Consider the following 26,676-nt stretch of genomic DNA (forward strand, 5'->3'; position numbering starts at 1 on the left):
GTAAGCAAACGTACCCGTTTTGAAAAAAAGACTTCACAAAAAATCTTATTCCTTAGCTTATTTAAAGCTGTTTTTTACCCTATAGAAAGTGTTTATAAAATGGCTTCTCAAATGCCAATAATTTTGTATGTTGCTACTGAAGTCTACAAAATGTACCTTAGCTATTAGATGGTACTCAGAGCATTATTATCTGAAAACATTTCCATATGGGTTTTTTTTTTTTAAATAATCAAATGTGCAGTCAAGATAAAAATCTAAAATTTTCTATTTAATAAACTTCTTTCAACATATTTAGTCTGAAATACTGCTAGTAACTATAATTCCAATTTATATGGCTTTAATTAAAAAATATAATTTTGCTGCTACTTTCTTACCTGTACACACCCTGAGATTGTTATCTTGACTACATATCTAGGCCCTATTTGTGAAAAATCGCTATTCAGTGGGAAATGCCCATGGTTCTTAAGTTTCATCTTCTCCTGGGGACCCTGCTCTAGTACTAAATTACAGCTGCCACCAGAGGAGGAAGAAAGTGATGAAATTAAGTGCTTAGCTGTATTTAGAGAGAAGTAGCCAATTATGCAAGATAACCCTTGGTTTTATTTTAACTTAACCCTTGTGAATACTTCACAAAAATACACATACAGAAGCAAATAAAACTATACAAACTAAATATCCAGCAGATACACACAAGTAGTCAGAAGTTCAAGGATGGAGAGCTGTTAAAGTGGCTGATATTTGTATAATCAAAAAAATCAAGTTGGAATTAATACTTTTGACAAAAGCATTCTAGGATTTTTTTTTTTTTTACCAACTTTTGTTAAATCTATAAAATGGTGGAATGGGGTAACATGCATTGACCAGTACAAAGACCAATAATATTTATTAAACTCAAACTATTTACCGTGTAAACATTTAACAAAAGTATTATGAGCTCTAAATACAGTCTTTGACAATTCCAACAAAATAAGTGGTATGTTTAAAAAATAAAGCTGATGAGCAATAGACCCATTCTATATATTTTCTTTGAACAGTTCCAGCAAGATTGAAATAGCAGTATTTTAAAAAAGTATACAGCAAAAAGATTGTTCCTATTATAATGGCAAACTCTGGAAACTGTAAATACAAATAAAGTCATTGAACAGTCATACGGTCATGTTCCTAATCAGGAAGAGTTACAGTAAGAACAGTCTGCAATCCAGTTATATACTCAGTTGTCAACAGAATACTTTTTCTTCTCAGCTGATTTCATACTTCTTTTTCCAAGAGACACAAAAACTTTGGCAATTGGATGTATTTAAAATATATTTTCAAAGTTCAAGATACAGTCATAGCATTTTGTTTTGTGAGAGGTGATCAGTACACCAAGGCTCAGAGGTTGGTAAAGATTGATTCCATATGTGGAAAAAGTGCAAATATCCTGCACAGATAGCTTACAAAGCTGCTGGCACCATTCACCAGCAGAATCTGGGGTTTTGTTTGCATAGCTCACACATCACTGGAATGTGGAAAGGTGTGCTATTTTTTGGCAAGAGCAAAGGAGACAGTATACTGATGTGATTACCATGTTGGGCATGCTGAATCCATGCAGAATACTTGGGCGAAGGCTGCTACCTGACATCATTGGTTTTTGTATACTGGTTTTGTTTTTGTTGAAGCAGTTCTGTTATAGCCAGAAGCTTTTTCAGTACATGCTAGACAAGGAAAAATTGAAAGTTTGTCAAAAATTGGAGGAATGGAAACGGCAATTGGATAAAAAGCCCTATCAACTTCAGAACATATTCATTCAACACATAAAACTCACTTCTTTTATTCAATGTCATAATGTTTTGGTCAAGACGGAATTTTTATATGCTGAAGTGAACAGAAATTTATTTTCATTCTCCTATCTATTTGGGATGGAACATCTTGCCAGAAGACAGATTTATTGTTGTAAATGACACCTGTATATGTCCTAAGCCCTCTTAGACAGTGTACGGACAACAGCTTGCAGCATTAAGGGATCATCAAAGAAATTCTAACTGCGCTGGACCTAAAATCAAACAGTTCCTTTACCTTTCTTTAAAAGTCTTCATTCACTGGGCCAATTCTTCAGTAAGAATTTTATTTTTAATTTAATATCCAGGGCATGTTATAAGTAGATGCAGCTCCAGTGTACTGACTAGACATACATGCCATAGGCTCATCACACACAGTCTCCAATAGGTTTCTAATGTGACTGGAATCTTAGTGAACCAGGTTATAAAGTTGCCCAAATTTGAAAATTTCAGAATCTCAGGTTGAACGGAACTCAGAATCACCAAACTCAATGCTTTTATCTCTTCCACAAGGTCCTTGCCTAACGGTTAGCCAGTGCACTGACAATGCTTAGGGGGTGCTTATTAGAAATGACAGTTTCCAAGGCCACACTCCAGCATCTCCTTGAAATATTTTTATCAAACTTCTCAAATAATTTTCATGTCTTTCACAGTTTACAGATAATTTATCATGTATGTGCTAGAAAAAGCCACATTACTATTAGTTCACTCAAATGTATATGAATATCACCACTTTTCAGTGCACAATTATTGAGACCCAAAAGCAACGCAACAATCAACATTTACTAGCAAAGGAAATACATGATAGTCCTATTCTTGTCTGAGATCTTTTTGGAATATGACTTTGGGTCTTAAAAATTCAACAGAACTGATAAAATGGTACCCATAATTCAGCTACTTATTGCCATCTCAAGAGCCTTAAGCTGGCATGCTAATGAAACATCTTTGTAATGGATGTAGGCAAAAACCTACCTGCTGTGCACCACGCTCATTACTGAGTGTTCGCAGTTCATCTGAATGGGCCACGCAAATTTCATGCAATGCTGCTAAATCACGGGACAGGTCAGTTCTAGAATGCTCTGTAGTGTCTGGAAGTTCAGGTACATTCTTTAAGAAAAATCATAAAATTTGCACTTAGAAACACAAGCCTTTACAGTCTCTTTTGAAAAAAATTCTAATTGTTTATAGTAGATATAATTTTTAGCATTCAAGTATTAATTTAAAATTCTAAAACTATTGTCCAAATTAAACAGCATACATAACAGCTCCATTATCAAAGTGTGATGAGAACCTGGCCTATAGTTTACCTGAGGGTGCCCAAAATACCTGCTACTACATGGAAAACAGTTAATTACAGTATCTTTTTTTTAAGATTTTTTTATTTATTTATACAAGAACCGGGGTACAGGCCAGATGCACGGAAGGGCAAGAGGATTCACCAGAGAGCAGGGAACAGAACAGGCAGACTGACGAAATACACTGCTGAGGGGAGCAGTGAGCGAGACAGGAGAGGTCTGCTGCGCTATGTGGGACCCTCGCCGGCCGGGATCAAACCAGCGCTGCAGAGGCTGCGGACAGCTTCACAGCTCTGCGCTCAACCACCTGCGCCACCAGGGGAGGCCCTTAATTACAGTATCTTTAATAAGGTTCAGAAAGTCACCATGAAAAGCTGAAAGTACTCTATTAGCATTAATAAAGCCTCACAATAAAATTTAACATTTGGTTTTTGAATAAATCCATCTCCCTCCCTAGTGGTAACAATATTTGGTATGTTTCTAAAAAAGTACAATACACTTAGGTTTTTTTATAAATAAAAATTTAGAAAACTATTCATTAGCTGATTCAGTTATACATTTATTTGTTAATACAGGTAAAGGAGTAGGAGAATATGAGAACACTAGAAGAATATTAGAATATTTCAATTCTAAGTAGCTTGAGGCTAGGTTATGTGACAGAGCTGATAAACAGAAAAGGCTGGACTGCAAACATTTTGGATTATGGAAGAAAAATGGAGTCCCAACCATAAATCTAAAAACCCAGAAAGATAAAACCTGCTAGCCTAAATACTGGGGAAATTGTTTTCTTATAGTATAGCCCCTTAAACATTATCATAGTAAAAATGTTTTTTTCAACCACTGGCCAACTTCATTTTTTGTAGTTAGAAATAATATCTTCAAAACTTCTCAGGAGTTCACATATAAAAACATGGACATTCAGCACTTGAGCCTTTATTTTTCAACTTCATTATAAACATGGAGATATGCTATAATTACTTAACACTAGTTTTTATACCTAAGGTTGCAAACTAGGGTCCCAGAGGCAGTCCTGAGTAGTTTGACTTTACTAAGAAATCCAGTGTCTTACAAATTACTTTTAAAAACCTTATCACCAATTTATTGAAGTCCCAAATAAGAAATATAGGTAATCCCATTAAAATAAATATAACACCAAATCCATGTATTTTAGTGCAAGAAAAGCCATAAGAATGCTCATTCTCCAGTTCATATATACTCATTTAACCTAATCAGAACTGTAGGTAAAAAAGGTTATTCACAATCCCAAAGGACAGTGACAGAATGTCACAGGTGTTAAGATGGAACAGTTAAGAGGATGATGAAAAACAACCCAGAAACTAAAAATTGAAACAGGGAATCAAAAGCCAACGTAGAGTGTATGCCGGCTTCAAACCTTTTAGTGTAAGAATCAATGGTTAAAACCATAATCAGATGAAATAATTTATCTGGAAAGGTAGACAAAAATAAACAGCTATTGGGTTTTTTTTTAAGTTCTATATAGAAAATCTGAAAGTATGGATTAAATGAGTTAACGCTCAGCTATACTATTGTTCTCATAGTTCTTGAAAAATAATATACATACCCCAAGTTCATCTAAAAACATGATCATACGATGTTTGTTACTTTTGATGAATGGATTTACACCTTCCATATAGGGTTCCTAAAAATATAAAAACTTTAGCTTAGTACATGCATTAAAACCAAACATTGTCTGATCTACAACAAAACCATACATATAAGCAAGATTTCTTAATAAGCCTAACCATGTCCATCAGCAGTATGTGTTCACAAGAAGTTAATCATCCAGTGACAGTACTGTTGTTCAAATACAAGCTAATAGCTGTATTTTTTTCATAAAGTAGAAATTCTAGATGGAAACAAATCAGAACACAAAATCTAACAGACACAAGTTGCTTATATGTAATATATAATTCATTCATAAAAATTACTGAGAGACTTATTTACCGAGCACCAAGACAAACAAGGTTAAAATTTAGCAGAGAATGTAGAATTTATAATGCTGGTAAGGACTACAATAAAAAAATTCAAAAGCTAAGTCATACATATAAGTTACTCTTCATACTAAAATCACATCTACTGAAAAATATGTTGTAAAACAGCAAAGTATTAATGCAAACTCTATTAAAATCAGTAAGATCCAAGTAAGGACAGCAACAGTCAATTACAAAGAATGATCATGAAAAATCATTAGTCTCTCTGAAAATAATGAAATACAAATAATATGCTGGTAGCAAGAAGTCTTTTTATATATATAAAGATTTATTTATTTATACAAGCACTGGGTACAGTCAGAATTGCAGGAGGGTGAGAGGATTCAACAGAGCCAGAGCAGGGAACAGAGTAGGCAGACTGACGAGGTACACTGCTGAGGGGAGCAGCAAGGCGGCAGGAGAGGTCTGTGTGCCATGTGGAACCCTTGCCCGGTGGCAGGGGATCAAACTGGCGCTGCAGAGGCTGCAGGCAGCTTCGCAACCCAGCGCTCAACTGCTGTGCCACCGGGGAGGCCCAAGAAGTCTTTTTTTTTTAAATATTCTGTGCCACTTTTACTCCAAAATTTATTAAGGAAACAAGTTTCAAAGGAAATATATATAAGAACACTTACATAACTACTATTTTGTGACACTGATAAATTAGAAACCATCTGAGGACTACATAACATTTACAAAAATGGCATACTATATCATTAAGAAAACAGCTGTGTATTTTCAGTTATGGCGAGAAATTTGCTACATATTAACAAAAGTAAATGATATAATATGATCCTACTAGAATATTAAAATCATTGTTCTTTGATTGTGGGATCACCTATGGACATTTAAAAAAGTCATCTGCGTTTTAATACTTATGCTGGATGTTTATTGTGAAATTATTATAAAATAGATTGGAATACATTTCAAAGTGTTTACTGGTGGAACTTAAGCATAATAGAAACTGAAATAACAGTTCTCCATAAACGGTAAATGGTGATTTTAAAAATTCCACTATTTACATGTAAAATTGAAATAGAACTTTTAAAAAATGTGAACACACCAACAAAAATATAAATTTTCCTTACATGGTATTAAATGTTGAAAATTTATTTACACTATTTTTATAGTTTCATCATGTCAAAGCTTCACTCCTAAATAACATTTTAAAGTACCAAAATGTTTTTACCTTAGCTCCAAATTCCACAAGATTTGCTAAGTTCTGCACAGACTTAGCCACTAATATCAGTGTTCTTGCAGCAATAGGAGATGGGGAATCTATAAAAAAAAATTGGACACAGCTAATCATAACAACTCCAAAGGCAATTCCAGATAAATCTTTGTATTTAGTACTATAGGTGTTTCTTTACTGTCAGAAACACTAACATTCTTCCATTCAGATGAATTCAATGTATTTTGGAATGTATGACCTATATAATTCAAAAGAACTTGCATCAAGGGGTGGGGGGGAATGGTGAGTACATTTGTCAGCATTCTAGTTTTCTGAAGAGGGTACACACAAGACCTAGCAATTTCCAACTGGCTGATAATCTTGTAAAATACCCACAAAGCTTTACTTTACTGCTACAGAGACTGACTCCACACACCCTCAGAGACAATCCACAAAGCTAATGTCAACACTCAGTCTAACAATTTGCAATTCATTTTCCCCAATCTCTAATAACAGCAAATAATTCACTTTAAAAAGCTTAATAAAAAAAGTTTGAGACCTCTGCTTTATCACGAGGAGAAAAAACATGCAATTTAATAAGCCATTTAAAATATTTAAAAAATTAGGAGACATTTCCTTGTAAACACCCTAAAATTATTTAAAAGTAATTATTTAAAAGTAAAAACTTACACATTAGAGTACACCTTTTTTTAATTTTAAACTGCTAAACTAGACACCTTTTTTTAACTTTGAACTGCTAAACTACACCTAGTAATGCCCAGTGAATGGTTCAGAGCCAACATTCAGATAAACATATCTCCCTTAAAGAATTTTAGACTCTCAATACTTAGTAGACCCATAAATATGACCATTTTAAATAATAATGGAAGATAGGTAGAGATATCATGGCTATATAAAATTAAAATATTCCAAGATATTTTTAGTACAACTTTGAGCTTCAAGTTAAAAGTGGTTCAGATTTCTACTTTAATAGTGGATCATTACATTCCCAGTCACAAATAACACTCTTACTCTTTCTTTGAAAGAAACCTACAACATCCGAAAGTCATTCCATCATGGATGTTATGGGTAATAAGCAAACCAAGTCTAGTTTACTGGAGTTTAAAGTGGCTGATTAACATATTACTGACAACAAGACCACTAAAGGACCACTTTCATCATCTTCACAAAGCATTATTGTAGTTGTAGCTTTCATTTTAATTTGATCTTAAAATGCAGCTTACAGTGGTAGGGACATTTTAGCATGTGTTGAAAGAACACAGAAAGCTTTTTCACAAACTGAAATGCCAAGTTGCAAACTGGAAAAAGTTATTTGGTACAAAGAATTTGAGACACAAGGATGGGAAAAAAAATAATGTATATCTAATGTCATCAGAGGTTCAGATATTAGATTGAAAAGGTAAGAAGTAAAAGGAAGGAAGAGGGAAAAGTAAGGGTCTTTGGAGTATTTTATACCAAGTCATACAATTAGAGAATTAAAAGAATTAGATTTAAAAGAAAAAAATGAGTATCCTTACTAAATACTATGAAACTTTTTTTTCAGTCTCAAAATTTACAGAAGCTGATTACCTGAGATGATATTAAACATCCGTGGATTCAGAATGGCAGGACAGATAAGTCGAAGAAAAACAAAACCACTGAGAATGGGAGGAAAAATTTTTTTTAAGAAAAACACATATATCTTATTAAAGTAATAAACAGTTTTAATATTAAAACCATGAACTTTGAACTAATTTAAGGAAGACCAAATATATAGCTTTAAGATAAGCTAAGGTAACTTTAAGGATGTATATAATTCCTTCTTAAACATATTCATTTTTCCCCAACTTGGAATTTTAAATTTATTTTGGAAAGATTTAAGTTGTATTGATAGCATTTACTTTCTTGGCTACTATTTATTTATTCTAGGCAAGTAGTAAATTTCATACTTTGGGGAAGCAGTGTATTTTGAATCAGTAAGAATTTCTGAAATAGCATAGGAGTGCCAATAACCCTTGTACAGATACACGGTCCTATAAGATCCTAAAACGATTGTTCTCTCACTTCTCTTTTGTCTTTAACTTTTCATATATCTATATAAAACCAGGAATTTACTGTGTTTGAGAAAAAGGGATTTCTTGATAGATCAAAATGTATACAATAGAATGCTGAAAAGCTTTTTGGCAATAAACTCTTTCCGAAGTTTGAAAAAGTTCTCCAATTACAAAATAATAGTAACAAAAATAAAATTCTATAAAAGCACATGGTTTAATAACAGTTGTCGTATATAGTTTTACCTATTCTTCTTACTCTGGGAACAATGCAGTATGTAAAACTGTAAGCTTATATAACTACTCCTACTCTGTCTCTCAGTTGCTGGTAGAGAGTATACGTTGTCATGTAGACCATTTTCTTTAATTTCTTCTTAAGAGGAATACACACAGAAAACTGACCATCTGCTTCTTGTAAAAAGAAGTATTATCCCCAAAACTGATGATAAAATGTCTTCTAGATATTAAAATATTTGCGCTGTCTCTATTCTTTTTGATTGACTCATCAGTCTTCCCAGATTTATTTTCCAATATACACCAATTTTTCTAATTTTGGAATTCTTATAAAATATGTAACTTCTCAGACAGCATTTATTACAATTATATACATCATGTCTTAAATTTTATTTTTTAATTTATGAAGACTTGCATAATTTTTGATAAAAACATTTGATATGTCAAACATTAAATGATAAACATTAAATATGTCTTAAATATGAAATCTAATCTGGCAACATTAAACCATAAAACATTTTAGTGTATAAATCTTCCTGTGAGACTTTAAAGATGATTTTAAATTTAAGAAAGAGGTAGATTCACATATATTTAAAAGCATACTAGAGACAGGAATCATCACTGAAGGCACAAATGCCCCGTAAGACAGCCTATAATGTGAAATAAACCACAAAGCAGAATTTCTCACTGTATACTTACCAATTGCACTTGTCTGAAACTTACAGTTTACAGTTTAAATTTTATCACACACATAACTTTGCTGAAACATTATAAGCTTTTCTTTTATATTCCTTTCATTTGCTATAAAGCCAAGAAATACAGAATCTATGATTCTTAAATATTAGGTCATATCGTTAACAAGAGAATTTATCTGTACAAAATTTAGATGGGGTAGTACTAACCGACATTTTCAAAACTAAGTATATGATACAGGTGTCTTTAGTGGGCAGCAAATTTTTTTAGGTCTATAACATGACTAGAAGTATATAGTCCACATATAATTAGACTGCCATATTCTCTGGTGCTTTTGTAATAAACTGCCAGTTTCCTTCAATGGAGTGGTGTATGCCTAACAAAAGCCTGTAGGCAGTTTAACCTCTACACAACTGTTTCTTCATTGGAAAAGTAAGTTAAAGTCATGGTAATACAGTCCCCTTGGATAAGCTACAGAATTCTATGACTTGCCAACACAATTACTGTTATACAACAAGCTCACTGAAACAGACAAAATTAGAGGCCCTGACCGGAGGTCAGCCCAGAGTTAAAGATTATGTTACAAATCAATTAACAGCTAAACTATTCAACAATTACTGATCTTCCCTTTTAGCACAGACCAAATCAATTTCTCTTTCCTCTCCTTCTCCTCTTTCTATATTTATAAATATGTATGTATATGTGTACAAAGATTATATGAAGTTATGTGTAGATTTGATTGGTTATGTAACTTTTAACAACATTATAAAAGATTTAAAAAACCCCAAACAGTTAATTGACATAAATGAAATATAAAAGGTAGCTAAGTATCTCATGGTAACTTCCATAAAACATAGTTAAAATTAGGAGCCATCTGAACTCAGAAAATATTCAGCAGGACTATGACATAAAAGGAAAAGGTTTTGAACTGTATATACTGTATACTGTTATTCTGCAAATTTTCAGTCATACATTTGATATACATGAGATATACAATGATGTAATAAAAGAATTGGTGAACCTTACCTAACTACTCTTGTTCTCATGGTGGTGTTTGTTGGCCACTTGTGCTGAACAGATTTCTGTAAACACCCATATATATACCTCAGTGTCCTGCCAAAGTAAGACAATCATCTCAATACAGAAAATAAATATAAAAAATTATCTCATTGCATCCCAAAGCTTAATTTACTAAATACACCACATTTTAATGCAATCGTCCTTTCTCCAAAATATTACTTAGCTAAATAAAAGCATACACACATTTAGCAAAGGATAAAGGAAAACTTTAATTAGCAATTCACTTAATTATTTACATCTACTCTGGAAGATATCTTACCATATATATTAGACTACTTCTCTACTAATGGCAAGTATGAAAGAAGTATTAGAATGAGGACACAGAGGAACTAATGAGTACAGATTCTGGGAGCAAATTTTGACTTAAGTTAAAAATAACTTCTACCACTGGAGGGAATAAGGAAATACCAAGTAATTATCTGGTAGACATTTTGACAAGATACTCAAGTACAGGCTAGATACATGTGTCTTTTATGATTTTCTCATATCTGAGACTTCAAGCCTCTATTCATTCTCCAAGTAAAATATAAACAAGACACACTGGTCTATATAAAAAGTATGACTTATTTTAATGTAAATATTTCATTCACTCTGGTTTCCTCAAGTTATCTTTAAACATAATTCATCTTGTAAATTAAAAACCCTAACTTTGTCAGAGTATAATAACATCAGGACAGTGGAAAAACTTATACATGTTTTACAAATACAAATTTTTCAAAATGCAGATAATTTCTTGTTAATTAAAATTTCACCACTTACGGTGGAAGTATTTCTGAAGCCATGAATATTTTCTCCACAAGCTCTGAAAGTATGTTCAATAGGTGTGCTAAATTAGTGTTCACATCTTCATTTTTTTCTAACTTTGATGGACTTAACTAAGAGAAGGAATAAATCAATATAAATGCATCTTGGTAATGATCGCGATAAGTAAACAGTTGTTTTCCAAGGTTCTCTATTTTTCCATTTTTCACTAAGTATTTTGGGGGTCAGGGGAAGGATAAAGGGGAATTTTTGAGTAGTTTGCTCTAGGAAACTCCTTTTGATAGCTTTACTGTTCATTGCCAGTTAACTCACAGTTGAAGAACAAGTAGTGATTATTCAATTATTTTCATTTGCTTTGGGATTAATACGAGTATGAACATTTTCTTCTACTCATTTATCACACTTCACCACAGATTTTTATAGGCACACAAAAGTGGATCACTTGTATTTATATTATAGTATTTTCAACTAGAAACAAAATACCAGCTTTAGTAGCGACAGTCTCACAAATATACTGGCATTTAAAAGGGAAGAAAGATCACCATACTATTGCAATAAGTTCTATTTATTTAAGGGGGGAAATTATTAAATACAAAAATGTTTCTGAATGAGAGTAAGCCTTAATTAAGGTCTAATAAAATAACAAATGCCTTAAGTATACTCATGAACCTCTCTCAAAACTTCTAGTCATCCTTGAATTGAAATTAGGGGCCTGGTCTAGAATCACTGGAGTAGATCTGTCTATAGAAATCTATATTCCCCAGCTGGGATCCAACATCCCAGCTGCTGACTTGCTGCATTACTGTATCATCCTTTACAGGTAGGCCAACTATGGTGTTAGCCTAGTTTTCAACACTGAAATCATCCATTTCTTCCTCTTAAGTTGATTAGTAAAAACCAACAACTTAGTGCAGAATTAACATTAAAAGACTCTCCATGTATATTATCAAATGCAGTTCCTTACTAATTTTGCATTAAAAACTTTTTAATAGCTTCCTTCTACCTTCAAAATGAGAGAATAGCCATATAAGTGAAACTCTTTCTATCTTACTGGTTTGTTAAGAATTTACACTAAAGTCTTAATGATTACTTCTAAAAGGACGTTTTGATTTGCTTTCAAGAGGAATGTCTATACCTTTCTTTCTCCTCCTCAAAAACCTTCAAGGGAAAATCTAAATACTAAAAAGTGCCACAGAGCACTAAGCAGACAACAAGTGTCTCTAGCAAATACTTTTATCTTTAGTACAGCAGGAGAAATGATACTCTGATTACTTTCTCATACAATTTGAGGTTTTTAACACAAAAATAAAGTACATCTTTTTTAAGTCTGTTTTGCAAAACATTTTTCTAAACGTATGTAATACTAGAGACTAATATAATTTTCTTAAAATGTAATTTAGCTATAAATTATCATACAATATGCACTTTGATGAAGTAACATTTAATTCTACTGCTAAAGTTACATTTAATTCTTACCTCACAAGACTGCTTGCTTTCCATTATCTTTAAAATAGAGTCTTTCAAAGCATGATGAACAAATTGTGTAGCAGTGGCTTTCATATACTGCTCCATCAAGGTGCTTGCAAGTGTTGTAGCTCGAAATAGGGTAGTGGCTTCATCTGCACAGATATTTATATTAAAAGATTATCTGTAAAGGATTGTACTTAAGTGAACCAAATTGGAAATTAAATTCATTTAATTCATTTCTCTCTCAACCATTTTCCTCACATCCACTAAATGTGCTTATCTGCATGTAGTACTGAAATGTTTATTATATGATGAATAATACATCTGTAATAATAGGAGAGGGCATTAACACAAATATGATCGGATAAATGGTTATATGACTTGTCCAAGTACAAAGAGCAAGTCAGTGATAAAACTAAAGTCAGAATTCAGCTTTGTTGTTCACTACTCCATGTTTTTAAAAATATGAGGTAATTTCCAAATAAGAACATGACATACAATATCAGTATAAATCAGTTTAAAATACCAGGATAAAACAGTTTAGGATTTTATGAGTACGTTTTAGGTCAGTAAACAAGTATTCCCCAAAAAAGACAATCTTAGCATACTGCCACTTTCTCTTTAATGTATATACTGTACATTTTCTGTGATAAAGAGATAATAATTCTAGATTTTATAGCTTATTTGGGAAACCCAGAAGCAAGCACTGTTTTTGAATCAAATTGCTGAGACTAGTTTATTCAGGCAAAGCTGTGTCCAGCTCTATTTCCTGGGAACTACGTACTATAGAAGCTAGAAATAAAATGAAGCCGACATCCAACTTCTACACAATGAATTAAAAAGTGAAAATAAACAAGAGAACATGGTAAGTATGCCAAACTATTCTTAATAATCAGGCATTATGAGCCACTGATGCATACATAGTGGTTTCTAATACTAACTTACCTTAACAAAATAATTAGCTGGCTGAAGAAACAAAACTGATTTTCCAAACGCCAATTTTTAATGAAGGAAAACAAAATAACTTACAAAATGATTTAAAGGTTTTGTACATTCTAATAGTCCATTTACACTTGATACATACAATCTGGTTATTAGCCCAATTTTTAGAAGTACCACTCTAACTGATCCATACTATACCTTCCATGCTTATTTCTCTGTCATTTAGTGTACATAACAACAATGATTCAAGCTTTTCATGAAGAAAAATCTTCAGTAGGATGCTAGCCAGTAGTGTTCGGTCCTGTCCACAAACATGTGATAAAGCATAGACGACATGAAGCTCCTTTTGCAGTATAAGCTAAACAGGAGATCAAGGAAGAAAGTGTTCAAAGTACACAGCAGTAAACATTCTCGGTAAAATTAACAGGAAATATATTCTTTATATGTTCTTATATCTGGACTTACGGTCTATTGAATATTTATTAAAAGCAATGAGTTTGTAGCCTACATACCTATAGTCTCTTTAGATTAAAATCATACCATTGCAAGGATTTTCAACTTTCTCTGTCAGTGTGCTACTAAGCTGTGGAATTACTATATTTAACATAATGGATCTTTTATTTAATATTTTCATTAATGCCATCAAAAGTGGTTAGACTGGTAAATGACTTAATACCTCTTTAAATTCACTGTACTCTTCTTCTGGCATGATTTTTTCCATAGAATATCGTGCTCGAACACGTAGAGATCCTGGTTCAATACCTTTTAATGGTATATGGGAGCTGAGCAGAAACCATTCATCTGTGGCATGCCCTTTCTGTAACCGGCTCAACTGGCAGCGCATAAATACTATGATAGAAAAACATCAAATGATCACTGTCTAAAGATGACACTATCATTAGTCACACCAGTAAATTTTCCCAACATCCATGTACAGTACAGTGTTGAGTGTTTTATTAAGTTTTGGTGATATCACAAAAGCAACATTTATTCGTTTAGTGAATATGTACTATTTGTGAGATTCTGATAGGCAGGGATTGGTAGACATGATTAAGGTATGGTCTCTCACTTGCATGGAGATCACAGTTTAGCCAAGAAGGCTAAATTTAGCCAAGAAATCACAAGTTAGCCAAGAAATCAGTTATGATATGGTATCATATGCTGTAACAGTAGTTAGTGCTACTGGAATACAGAGAAATAATATCTAACTCAGCTTCCAAACAGGTAACCCTTAAGCTGACTTGTAACACGATCTGTAGGTATAGCTAACTAGAAAGATATAGGAGAAGACCAAAAAGAAAGTATGGTGGGTGCTTTTAAAATTAATGGGTAATTTAAAAGATATACAAAAGACAGTATGGGTGGCGAGGAGGATATCAAAATGATTATACAGTGAGGACAAGTGGGGAAAGAGTAATTAGGAAAGGGCCTTTCTGTGTCATTACCAGGGGTTTGGATTTTTTAAAAGTAACAGGGAACCACTAAACAATGTTAAGCACATAGTAATTATAAACATTTTATAGGAAAATACTCAGGTTTTGATCTATCTGTTAAAACATCACTTCTTTTACATAGCCGGGCTTTAAACAATATTCATAATTCACGCTATTGTGAACTGCTAAATTTTACTTTTTTTTTTAACATGCTGGAAAAGGTGAGCTGCCAAGAAAAATTGGGAGGGTTCATTTACTATAAGTGACAAGCATATTCTAGCTTAAAGAAAAAAAAGTTATACTAGTATCCCTTCTTTACTTTTAAGCAAAAAGAAAAATCCTAAAAAGTAGTAAAGAAGGAAGAGAGGAAACACCACAGAAAGATGACAATGCTTACATTTTCTTACTCTTCCTGTTCATTGGGGAAGAAAGAGTAAATACATATACAATTTAATCTTAAATGCTTAAGTTTATAGAGTGTACAACCTAGCCATTTTTGGTCTTTTTTCTATTTCAATGATCAACAATAATTTCACAAGTACAAAAAGAAATTACACTATTTGTATTTCCATCATATTTTTTAATTTCTATTTTAAACTACATTTCATTATGAATTTTAAACATATAAAACATGCCCTTTTAGTCAAAGAAGAAATTTTTGTATCAACTTACAGATATCAGGATCTTTGCTTTTCTTTGTTTTATTACTAAGAGTTATTTCAAATCTGTTGATGTCAGGAGGAAGATCACTGAAGGAGCAAGAAAGGAATTAACAAAACATCCTCACATCAAACTAATCTCTTTATTTCTAATATCAAACAAACTATTTTTGCTTTTAAACAACCTGAATGTGCTAAATTTAAAACTAGAAGCAAAACATTTTATTATTTGGTATTCAGGAATACAGATAAGCAAGTTAGCACTCTACCTACCATCTTTAATGACCCCAAATAAATCATGGACACCTTTACAAAATTTTGTATGTGTGATTTTGATTTTTCAGTAATGGTATTTCACATTAGTTAACAAGATAAACCAAAGACATAGACTTCACTAACAAAGGTGAACAAATAGTTCCTACATATATATGTACTATTTAAAATGCCTGGACTTGGTAATTTGTTCTGATAGCGTATATATAGAGACTAAAAAAAAAAAAAAAAAAAGAAAAGAAAATATATTAAAATATTTTCTTTTACCAAACTATAACTCAAAGGTAAGACTTACTCGAAAACAAATTCCTCTGACCACACAGGATTTTGACCTTCCCTTGCATGAGTTTTTGCTACCTGGACACTATTCAGGTAGATGTTACAATATGGGTTAGTAAAATGTTTTACTGGGAGCTTATGAGCTTCTTCAATATGTAAAACAAGACTGCTAACCTAAAAAAAAAAGAAAACAAAGGAAGCACAAAAATTGTTAGCCTAGATTTCAAGAATTATACATTAAGTTACAAATGTAAGCATTATAAAATAAAAATACTAAATAGTGATTTATTTTCCTATTTTCCCCCCTTCTTAGAAATGCAGCCTTCAATTATACTTTCCCTTTTATGTGACACAAAAAGTACAACATTGAAGTATTTAAAATAATTCTTCCCACTTAAAAAAATGCAGTTTTGTTTTACAAGTTAATCATTTTATATTCTCTCACAGAAACAATGAAATGTATCATAAAACAATGGTTCAGAGAAGAGTTAGAAGGATTCTTTATTGATGTAAGTAACTTGTCAAGCACCCAAGTCAAAATCCCATGTGTTATATAATGCTCTTCTGGAAGATTTAATTTTTTACAGAATTAGAAAATAGCTAGAAAATATTTTTTCAAAAACTGATTCAACAGAAATTTTATAGAAAAGGAGACACATTCAAAACAGCTAAATTATTTGTCAACTTAGATGCCAAATTCAGACCATCCGCCTTTTAGTATCAGGTCCCCTTCTTTCACTCACCACCTAGGACTTTACCACAGTCATACAAGTCAGCCTCTCTGAACCTCACTTACCTGAGATGTAAATTAGGATAAAGTATATACTGCAATTTGTTATATAGATTAGAAATAATATGTGTAAAGTACACAACAGAATATCTGATACACAGAAAAGGCTCAAGGGATGTTAGCTATGATCACATATGTATCCACAAGTGATAATTTCAGGCTAAGTTTTACACAAGACACATCTTCAAAAATTTAATTTGACTTTCCATAGCTTACAAAGAATTAGAATATGTTGCGACTACATGTAATTAAATACCTTTTGGGGAAAAGCCAGTTTTTGGTTATGAGGAATCTTACTTCTTTTCATCCAAATATTAAGTGTTTTTGCACTTTCAAAGATCAACATATTAAATTCAACAAGCTTAACTGAAACTTCCCATAAATAAAACAAGAGTATACAGCTGGTCAATAAATATTTCACCAAACTTTTCCTTGAACTCTAAAACCCAACATTTTCCAAATATCTAGGGATAACTAAAAAGAAATTTCAAAGAAATAGCGGGTATGAAGTTCACTTTACATTAAACAAAGAGAAACCCAACCTACTTTAACTCTCCATAAATTAACATGTAAGACATTTGAAAGTTTCAAATAAGATTACCTAAGAGTAATTATGTAATGGATTTCAAAAGCAACCAAAATGAAAACCTAAAAGTATATTAGGATTAGTTCTTTAAATCACATGATCTTTTCAATAAATACCTTTAGTGCTGTTTTGAAACAGGCCAAAATAGTTTTTTGAAGAAAAACAAACAGAATAATTTTTGTTAGCTTGGTATTGTTATTTTCAGTTGCAAAAAATCCTTGGTATATACTCAAAAGATGGCATTATGAATAAATACACAGAAGTATTAAAAAAGAAAAAACTTCACAAAGAAGTATTTTTTCATGCTAGAGAAGTGGGAGAATGGCTTCAGAATGCCTGAAAAAGAGTACCCTCTCTTAAGAGTGCTGAAGTGTTTGAAACATTGCCCAAACAGTTCAGATAGAAATAAAAAATAAAGAGTAAAATGATAGAGCAAAACATGATAAAGAAAATTAAGTTTCACCTGACGCAGGCGTTTATTAGATGTCCCTGGACTACTTTTCCGTAAATTGCAAAATGCCTGTAGACCTTTCATCCAGTCCTACAAAAAATATTATTTCAAAGAAATAAATACACCATACAATATTCAGTTTCTGATCAATTTGTTTTATGTTCAAATTTAATACTTCTTTCCTTCTCTAGACTGTTTTTATACTCAAGCATACTACTCTTCTAATATATCTGTGCCCCAGTAAGATAAAACAATGACTATAATAATTGGGTATAAAATTCTGTTTCCATAGAATCTCTAAATTAATGTTATGTATTCAAGGAGTGGCCATTAAATAGCCAAAATGAAATTTAAGTATAGTTCAGCAGTGATACTTGAGGCACCATAGGGAAGAATTCAACAACATATTTTATGAAAGGAGGGCTGATTATAAAGCCAACTGATAAAATAGCAAATGATTTCATAGCAAGCACTCTATACTTAGACAGTGATATATGCAGAAATGTATAAGGGGAGCTGGGATACTTAGCCTTTCAAATATAACATTAGATTAAAAAATATTTCAGCCTAATATTCAAATTAAATTTTAAAGTGTCTAGGCAGTGCTCTTGAAAAAGAAGAAAACAACTCTATCAAAGATAAATCTAAATATTTTCTTTGGCTCTGTACAACTGCTTTATTCAATTATGTCTTTAGTTCATTGACTAAGCCAATGAATCTGGACTCTGTCAACATTTAAAGAGTGTCTTTGGAATAAATTAAGACCAAATCAATTACTACAGTTTTTAGAAATAGAAGTAATCAGAGACCCACAGGCACCAAAGTAATAGAAACTGGAAACACCAGTGGTTTTGTTTGTTTGTTTGTTTAACCCTAAGGGACATACTGAAATACAGAACATGGAAAGAGTATATGTACAGTAAGAAAATGTTCTATTTAACATAACTAAAGGAGGTATGCAAAAACATACTGCAAAGTCAAGGTATGTAATACATCATTTAGAAAAAGGGAACATGGTAAAATAACCAGAAGATAGGAGTGTCCTAACTCAGGTTTTAAAAAAACTGTTTAATTACCAAAATCTTTGAGCCCTAGTTTTTGCATCTAAATATTAGATACCTATCCACAAAGTTTATAAGTGTTATATACTGAATATTTAATTGAAATATTTTGCACAGACTTGAAACATCACATTCAAGTATGAGTCATAAAGCATAATGGTTCATTCATCAAGCTTGTTCTAGAGTCTAGGATATTTTTGTAACTGAGAGGCCCATGCCAGCATGAACAGTTTTAAGAGTAATCTGCCCTATATCCAGAGTTGGCAAATTATCTTCTATTTCCAACAAAGTCACTTTCTTTGATGTCTTAACCAACTTCAGTTGCCATATTTCTAAAAGATATCACTAAACATGCCAAAAATAATATGGTTCAAAGAAATCAAAATATTTTTAAAAAATTATTTCTTCACAGCATTACTTGAAAATTAAATAAAAAATTTAAGTAAAGTATTGCATATAGGTTCAATGGCTAGTGCTGAAAGTAGACATATCTAGACTTAAAGAAAATAGAAATTTCCTAAAATATTTTTCCTTTTGATGACTGAACTTCTATTTTAGACATGGAGTTCCACAGTGAAAAATAACAAAGCTTATCAGCAAAACTAGCTGGCTTACCTTTTGATTATTCTGTGAATATCTATAAACTTTCTGCTACAAGGATTTTAAATGATCCATTCTTAGCTGGATTCAACAGCACAGAGTATTTTATCAAAGGTCAACTTAAAATGAAGTTTTCATTCCTAAGAAGCCTTCACTGCGTTTCTGTACATTTCTTTCAAAAAATTTTTACACATGAAATTTCTCATTCCTTAAAAAGATGATTATACATCAGGTACCCTTTTTGGACACTTTATCTTAAATGTAAGTAGTTTTCTTCTATTCAGAAAGAAAACTTGGGTTAAGTAACAGTTTACAGTAGTTTAAGAAATAATTAAACTTACTTCTGCTTGTTCTGGAGTTTCTCCTGCAAAGTAGAAGATGTAATGCTCTTCACTAAAGTGCTGAACTACTATCTGGAAACAGTTTGGCCTTTAAAATAAAACAAAAAAGTTATCAGAAAGTTAAAAAAATGGTATACATTTTTTTTTAAGAATTACAACATAATTATATAATTTTTATAAAATTAGCATAATTCTCTAATATGCCATTGTACTAGCGCCATGAATTTGAAAATTTTTGATTACTGAAATTTTATAAAATTTTCATTGTGAAATTTTAACTACACTAAAAGTCACTAAAAATAGTAACAAACTCAAGTACAAATGCTAGAATCGCACATAGCTGATCTAAACATGTTTTAAAGCAAATGTTACTAAAGTCATTGTTTCAGAATGATATATAAATTACATGCATTAGAAAAAGACAACAGTTTTTAAAATTACAAATGCTCTTAGGGATTGTCTCATTAGTAGACTGTATATAATTTTAATTTTCCCTATAATTTTATTTATTTCCAAATCCTTTACAACTGACCATTTCTACATCTATTAAATTGTAAATATCAAAAGCTCATACTACTGTCTTGAGGATTAAATGACCTAACCGTGGTGTATGGAAAATATTAGTTCTTCTCTTCCTTATTTAGACTGCACTGTAGCATAATTTTTTGACACATAAGTAAAATATTAGGTAAGATTTTATATCATTTTGAAGATGAGCTGTCTTTTCCAAAAGGACTTAAAGTGTTTCTAAAATGCCTAGTAAGGACCTTCATGTTTGTGGAACTTAGTAATTGTTATTTCTGTTTTTGTTTTAGCCAGATTGTATCTTATACTTTAGTGTTAGGAGGTCAAGCTTTATATTTATTTAATATTAAAAATATTTTCATGCTTTTCTAAAAAGGGCATTAAATTATGAGAAATATAAAATGAAAACTTCTTTTTCTGGAAGTGGCTTGTATCAGACTACTCTTCCTAGCTGAGTAAAGTGTAGACAAAACAGGACTATTTGAAGTCACTGGAGAGTAACCAAGGCAACAAAGATTTGAATGGTCAAGATCATAGTGAGATGAGTCTGACATTCCTCACAGATTTTCCTTTCAGTATGTTTGCTTTTCAAGGTGTGTACCATTTCCTAAACAGTGTAGGGCAAAAAAATGAGATGCTAAGCAGAAAGCAGTAAGAGGTTAAAAAGGCTAATCAGGATGACATATAACAGCTTCACAGTGGTGGAAATTCAGAAATGTGTTCATTTCTTCCAGGTCTTTAAAAAAATCTTGACCAAATACCTCCATAAGATCCCTAAGGGAATAAAAATAAACTACCACTAATCTATCTGGCAGAAATAACAACAATCTTTTCTGGAGGCAATAACATTATCCAAAGTTTTTACAGATTTTTATATACAATATCATTTAGTCAAACTTTCCTGTACATCCAACAGGAATCAGAATGAATGAAAGCCAAAAGGAAAAAAAAAAAAAAAATCAGAGAAAGACTTGCATATAATCCAGATGCTGAAGTTAGACACAACTTTAAAATAACTAAATTTAAAATGTTTAAGAAAACGGAAAATAAAGAATTTTGCCTGATAATTACATCAATAAATGAACAAATGGAAATTTTAAATTGGAAAATGTAATAAAGACTTCAAAGCAAATGTATTTAACTGCAAGAACAGAAAAGTGAAGTGAAAGACAAATCAGAAAAAAAAAATCCAGCCTGAGGCACAAAGAGGAAAATATAAAGAAAAACCCAGAAAAGTATAAAATAGACACAAGACAAACACTATGAATATACAAATTGTAAAATGAATTCCAGAAGATGAAAGAGAATGTGGCAGAAGAACACTATGACTTCCTAACCAAGAAATATCTATACTGAAAAAGAGTCAGGTCTCAAACTGAAGCAGCTCTACAAACATTAGGATAAATTTAGAAAAAGTTTATAGCAGGTTGTTAAAAAAAAAAAAAGATACATTACCTTTAAAAGTAAGATAATTAGAAAATGTTGGAAGGCAGAAAACAGTGCTTAAAATGCTTAAAATGCTTAAAATGCTGGAAGAAAGTAACTGCCCACCTAATATGTAACAACCAGAAAACCATCATTCCTAAGTGAAGATAAACCAGTGCCACAGTGAAAGATTCAGGGTATGAAAAGATAAAGGTATAAAAATGACTACAAATAAATTCACAGTAAGTAACTGTAACTGAACTATCTTTAACCTGTTTTTTCTGAAAAGCTTAATATTTAAGATAAAGCACTATTAAAATCAGAAGTTTAATATGAATTCTTAGTGACCGACTAATAATGCTGAGGAAAAAACTGGAAAACTGGATAGCTGTGCAACTAATGTGGTGGTGCAGGCAAACAGCCAAATGAGCAGCACTACCCAACATTCCTTGACATGGATTGAGCACGCAACACACCATGTATTGCAGAGGGCTGCCATTAACCATCACATTAGTCTCCATCTTAAAATTAAAGTTCAGAGCATTGGGTATTATTACTTATACAAATTGTACTTCAAAGATCTGATCTTTAACTTTAGCAGTTCTTTTTGTAATTGGCAAGCATAATATTCACCTTTCCATTGAGCATTGAGCGTGCAAACAGCTTTTCAATCCAATTGCACATATTCAGATAAAGTACTTCAAAATAATGGTAAAACAAATTGTTTACAATAAGTATTAGTGAATTATTTATAATCTCATTTTCCAAAGCTAAATTTCTGCCTTTAATTCATAAACTGTCAGAACACATTAATATCTTACGTTGTACTTCTAATTTCGAGGAAATTCACCCATTCTTCAGTAAACCTGGTGCAAATCATTCACCAAAAGTTCTTTTCTATATATCATAAATTTCACTAAAACTCGTTGGGACAGCTTATATACTTTGGTATCAAACAGTATAGTGGTATTCTATCTAACCCCATATCCTCCCATAAAAAACACATGGAGCTGAAGTAGCTTGGATTTTATTAGAACCTCTATTTTAAATTATTTAATGTAGAATGCAGGTCTAGAAAGAAACTTTTACATATTAAGAGATTCTCCTCATTGCTTATTTTCAAGAATCCATTCTTGATAATATTCCTATTATGAAGTCTCATGAACATAAAGGACTCCTTATCTTGATCATCATCAACTTAAATATTAGATACTATCATCTGTATTTCAAAGGATTTATTTACTGTTTTGAATTCTTTTGGTATTTCTTTGAGTAACTGGTAATTTACTTCTGAGTATTGATAATTTACATCTAAGCTCATATCTGTAGATTCATCAGTCTGCAATGAAAATGTAATCCCTGGATCTAATTCACCTAATTTACTAATAGTGCCTGAACACAATCTAATACTATTGAAAGTGGTACGTCTTCTGTTTCTTTTCCCTTTTAGCCTCAGAATTAGCAATTTCTATGCAGACTGGTAAAACAAGCATCTTTCTAATTCTGTATGAAGCATTCTGCTTTAAGCTATTAATTGCACAATCTCCTAACAAGCTTCCCAAGTATAACCAGATACTGTAGATTTGTAGAAACAAATTTATGCGAGGAGGAGATGAGCAAGGAGGGAATGAGAGAAGAAACTTTCATTGGGAGCCTACAGTTTTTTAGTGTTATGGTGCCAGCACAATGTGCTTAACACCAGTGATTTATTCAATAAACTTTAATGCAAATGAAATACTTTTGGGAGGAAGAGATTTACTGGGTGTAGTAAATTTATTTCTTATTAAATTTCTTATTAATTATTGGCTTGAATTTTTTCCCTTAAAGCCGTTATTTTCTATCTTACAAAATTAATCAACTTTCCAGTTTTCATCACCAAATATCCTTTTTGGTGAAGAAATAAATACCTATGCATTAATAAAATCAATCATAAAGAAGTAACAATGAAGAAAATCTAAATTACTTCTATTTTTAAAGAACTCATGAATTTTACAATAATGAAAACAATTTAACTTTTGTGTTAATAAATAAAAATGTACAACCTCTAGTTTCTCAAGGGACACTTATAACTTATTCATAGCACAGTGGGAAGATGTGCTCTAAATGAATTTATATCCATCGTCCCAAGACTCAGTTTAAAATCCTTTTTATTCCCCCCACATTACTTATTTTAATAAGCTTACCTCCCAAATCTCTACCCTCTTGCAACTGTTCATGGCACTAATAATCTACATTTGGCAGTGAATAGTGTGGTTATCTTCCAACATTCATTGCAGTCTCCCACAGAGTACACCAACTTTGGGTGAGATCATTTCTACCAGCAGGGCTAGGAACACCATGGCCTCACTTTGTGAAGGTAATCCCTTTCTTTACTACACTTCAGGTAACCAAAGATTAGAGACTAATTCAGAGGTAATTTAATAGTGCACGCTCAAGATTTTCAATAATTACAGGAAAGAATGCTCACTTCCTTCTCTGGTTCTGTCTGCTGCTTTGCTATCAGAAAAAAGTTGGTTTGGAAGGAAGAGGAGGAAGGAAGAAGAGGAAGGCAGAGCAGAATAATGAAAAGTCAGAAATCTGCTCCACTCACACCCGACAGCCAAGATTCCCATATTTTAAGGGAGGAAAAAAAAAAGATCTAGCAATCCTCTTACCCAAACTTTTTTACTTTTTTAATGAGATGTTAGTGTTCACGAATGGGGGAAAAGGGTATATCAAGGTCAAATGAATTCATGAAATCCTTCATATTATGTTCACTTTTAGTGATTCAGAATAAGAACACCAGCTAAGGTGCCAAAAAGCACTGCCGTAAGGAAAACTTTCTGTTCAATTAAGCTTTCCCCAAACCTGTCTGATTACTTTTTAAAAATGACAGTTAACATTAAACATAATACTAGTATGTCCTTAACACAATTTGGAAAAAAGAAACAACATGGTTGTATGTGCACTACTGCTAGGGGAAAAGAGGTCCTGAACAAACTCCACAACAGGTTTTATGGACACCCCCACCACCACCCCAGATCAAAGAGATGTAAGACAGCAAGGACTACAAATCCCATAATGTCATCACCACCAAAGGGAGAATTGCTGGAAACTGAGAGTGGAGTTAAGCAGACAGGCTTGGTATATAACCAGACATGGGGGCATTGTGGGGCCTTGGTTTTTCATCAGCTTTCGGGGTGCTATTGGGATTCCAGATCAGCGGAACTGGCAAGACACATACACCAATTTCTCTCTCTCCCTGAAATTCATTTTTTCATTTCTCCTTTTTGTAAATAAACACTTTATTACCCCTTTTTGTGTGTGCCCATAGTTGAGTCTCATTATAAGTCCTTTTTAAGCGCACAGGTTAGGGACCAGAGTCAGGCCAACCCATTTCACATTGGGGTTACCCTGTAACACTACAAGTATTAATCCTGATGTTTACACAACTTCGATAAGATAAAACTAGATTTGCCTAATAGAAACACCATCTAGCAGCAGGAAAGTAAGTTGTTAAAATCTTATGTTTTAATTGCTATGTGTTTTATTAATCTTACCAATAGGTAATAAAGATGACAATAAAAAATTCTGGAATGGATTATTGATAATAGGGATGGTAAAAGGTAAAAAACCACTGTTCTTAAGCAAAAAAACTAGATGTTAGCTGGATTTGCCAAGTGTTCAGGATTTAGCATTAGCTTATACATTTGTATTTAATTTTTTTAAAACTTTGCAATAAATAGACATAAGTTTCAAATCTTAAACACTTAAACAATTGTTTTTATATTACAATTATTTCTTCACGTTAAATTCCTTAGGAACATGCCCCTCAAGTTAATAGCACAACTAAGTGCACCTAGTACTAACAGATGCACTGATATAAAGGAAAATGTGAAAAGAAAAAAATAAACAACAGGAGAAAGATGACAAGACTCAAAGTCACTCAAAGAATTAGGAGTAGGGGCAGGGAGGAAACATGTTACATAAAGAATAAGTACTATAGGAAATGTCATTCGAACAATTTCTATATACCGCAATGGTAAAACCTTTGTATATGTTAAAATAGTTTTAAAATAAAATATAAAAATTAACCTAGTAGTAAATGGGAAAATTTTAGATGATCTTATGGCTCTAATTGGTTTGCTATACTTTGAAATGATCTGAACTATACAATATTTTATAATAAAACAATTCCAAAAAGAAATAGGAAACAAATTTCTTACCTGCCAAAAAGACTATCATGAACAACATACACAGAACATACACTGAGGTCTATTAATCCTTTTGGTTTTGTAGCTCGCTTTTCACTTTCAAAATAAATAAGTTGAGCGTCACTGCCCTCTAAGATAAAATACAAATTTTTCCATCGTTTTCCTTTGCCTGTTTAAAAAAAAGTGTTTTTACTTTAGCAAATTAATGAACTATGAAGTCATATATTAAAATCATAAAAATCAATGTTGAAAATAATAATTAAATATATTTCAATTTTTATTCCAAACCTTAATAATACAGCCATTCTTGTAAAATGACAAAATATAAAATTTATCTTCAGAAAAGGATTTTTATTATATAGTTTGCTAAAATGAATTATGGAGTAAATGACAAGAAAGGACATCCGGACTTTATCTTTGGAGAGCTCATTATGATTAAATCTTTAAGATTCTTGTTTAGGAGTAATTCTTTTCCACTCATAAGAAAAAACTCTTCCACTGACCACATCCCTCCCCGGCCCCCTAACATTTCTTAATGTCAAACTGAAGTAAATCTATAA

At 32.0% G+C, this 26,676-nt stretch overlaps 1 protein-coding gene across 3 annotated transcripts in view; it reads right to left on the reverse strand.

The window, feature by feature from the left end:
• Nucleotides 1–1,610: 1,610 nt before the first annotated feature.
• The window catches only part of RASA1 (RAS p21 protein activator 1), a gene marked incomplete at both ends in the record, with an annotated part of 88,959 nt that continues 63,893 nt past the window's right edge, over nucleotides 1,611–26,676 (reverse strand). For 2 of the 3 annotated variants that reach the window (XM_084233984.1, XM_084233983.1), the window contains 15 exons: nucleotides 1,611–1,694; nucleotides 2,790–2,924; nucleotides 4,695–4,772; nucleotides 6,290–6,378; nucleotides 7,862–7,929; nucleotides 10,276–10,362; nucleotides 11,089–11,204; nucleotides 12,568–12,710; nucleotides 13,699–13,858; nucleotides 14,177–14,349; nucleotides 15,606–15,682; nucleotides 16,161–16,318; nucleotides 17,984–18,061; nucleotides 19,974–20,061; nucleotides 26,129–26,285. In XM_084233984.1, the coding sequence (XP_084090110.1) occupies nucleotides 1,611–1,694; nucleotides 2,790–2,924; nucleotides 4,695–4,772; nucleotides 6,290–6,378; nucleotides 7,862–7,929; nucleotides 10,276–10,362; nucleotides 11,089–11,204; nucleotides 12,568–12,710; nucleotides 13,699–13,858; nucleotides 14,177–14,349; nucleotides 15,606–15,682; nucleotides 16,161–16,318; nucleotides 17,984–18,061; nucleotides 19,974–20,061; nucleotides 26,129–26,285 (1,691 nt within the window). The remainder of the gene's footprint in view (nucleotides 1,695–2,789; nucleotides 2,925–4,694; nucleotides 4,773–6,289; nucleotides 6,379–7,861; nucleotides 7,930–10,275; nucleotides 10,363–11,088; nucleotides 11,205–12,567; nucleotides 12,711–13,698; nucleotides 13,859–14,176; nucleotides 14,350–15,605; nucleotides 15,683–16,160; nucleotides 16,319–17,983; nucleotides 18,062–19,973; nucleotides 20,062–26,128; nucleotides 26,286–26,676) is intronic. The other variant, XM_084233985.1, reaches the window with a different exon arrangement.

The sequence above is a fragment of the Talpa europaea genome, assembly GCF_964194135.1.
Source record: "Talpa europaea genome assembly, chromosome: 5".
In the NCBI taxonomy this organism is placed as follows: Eukaryota; Metazoa; Chordata; class Mammalia; order Eulipotyphla; family Talpidae; genus Talpa; species Talpa europaea.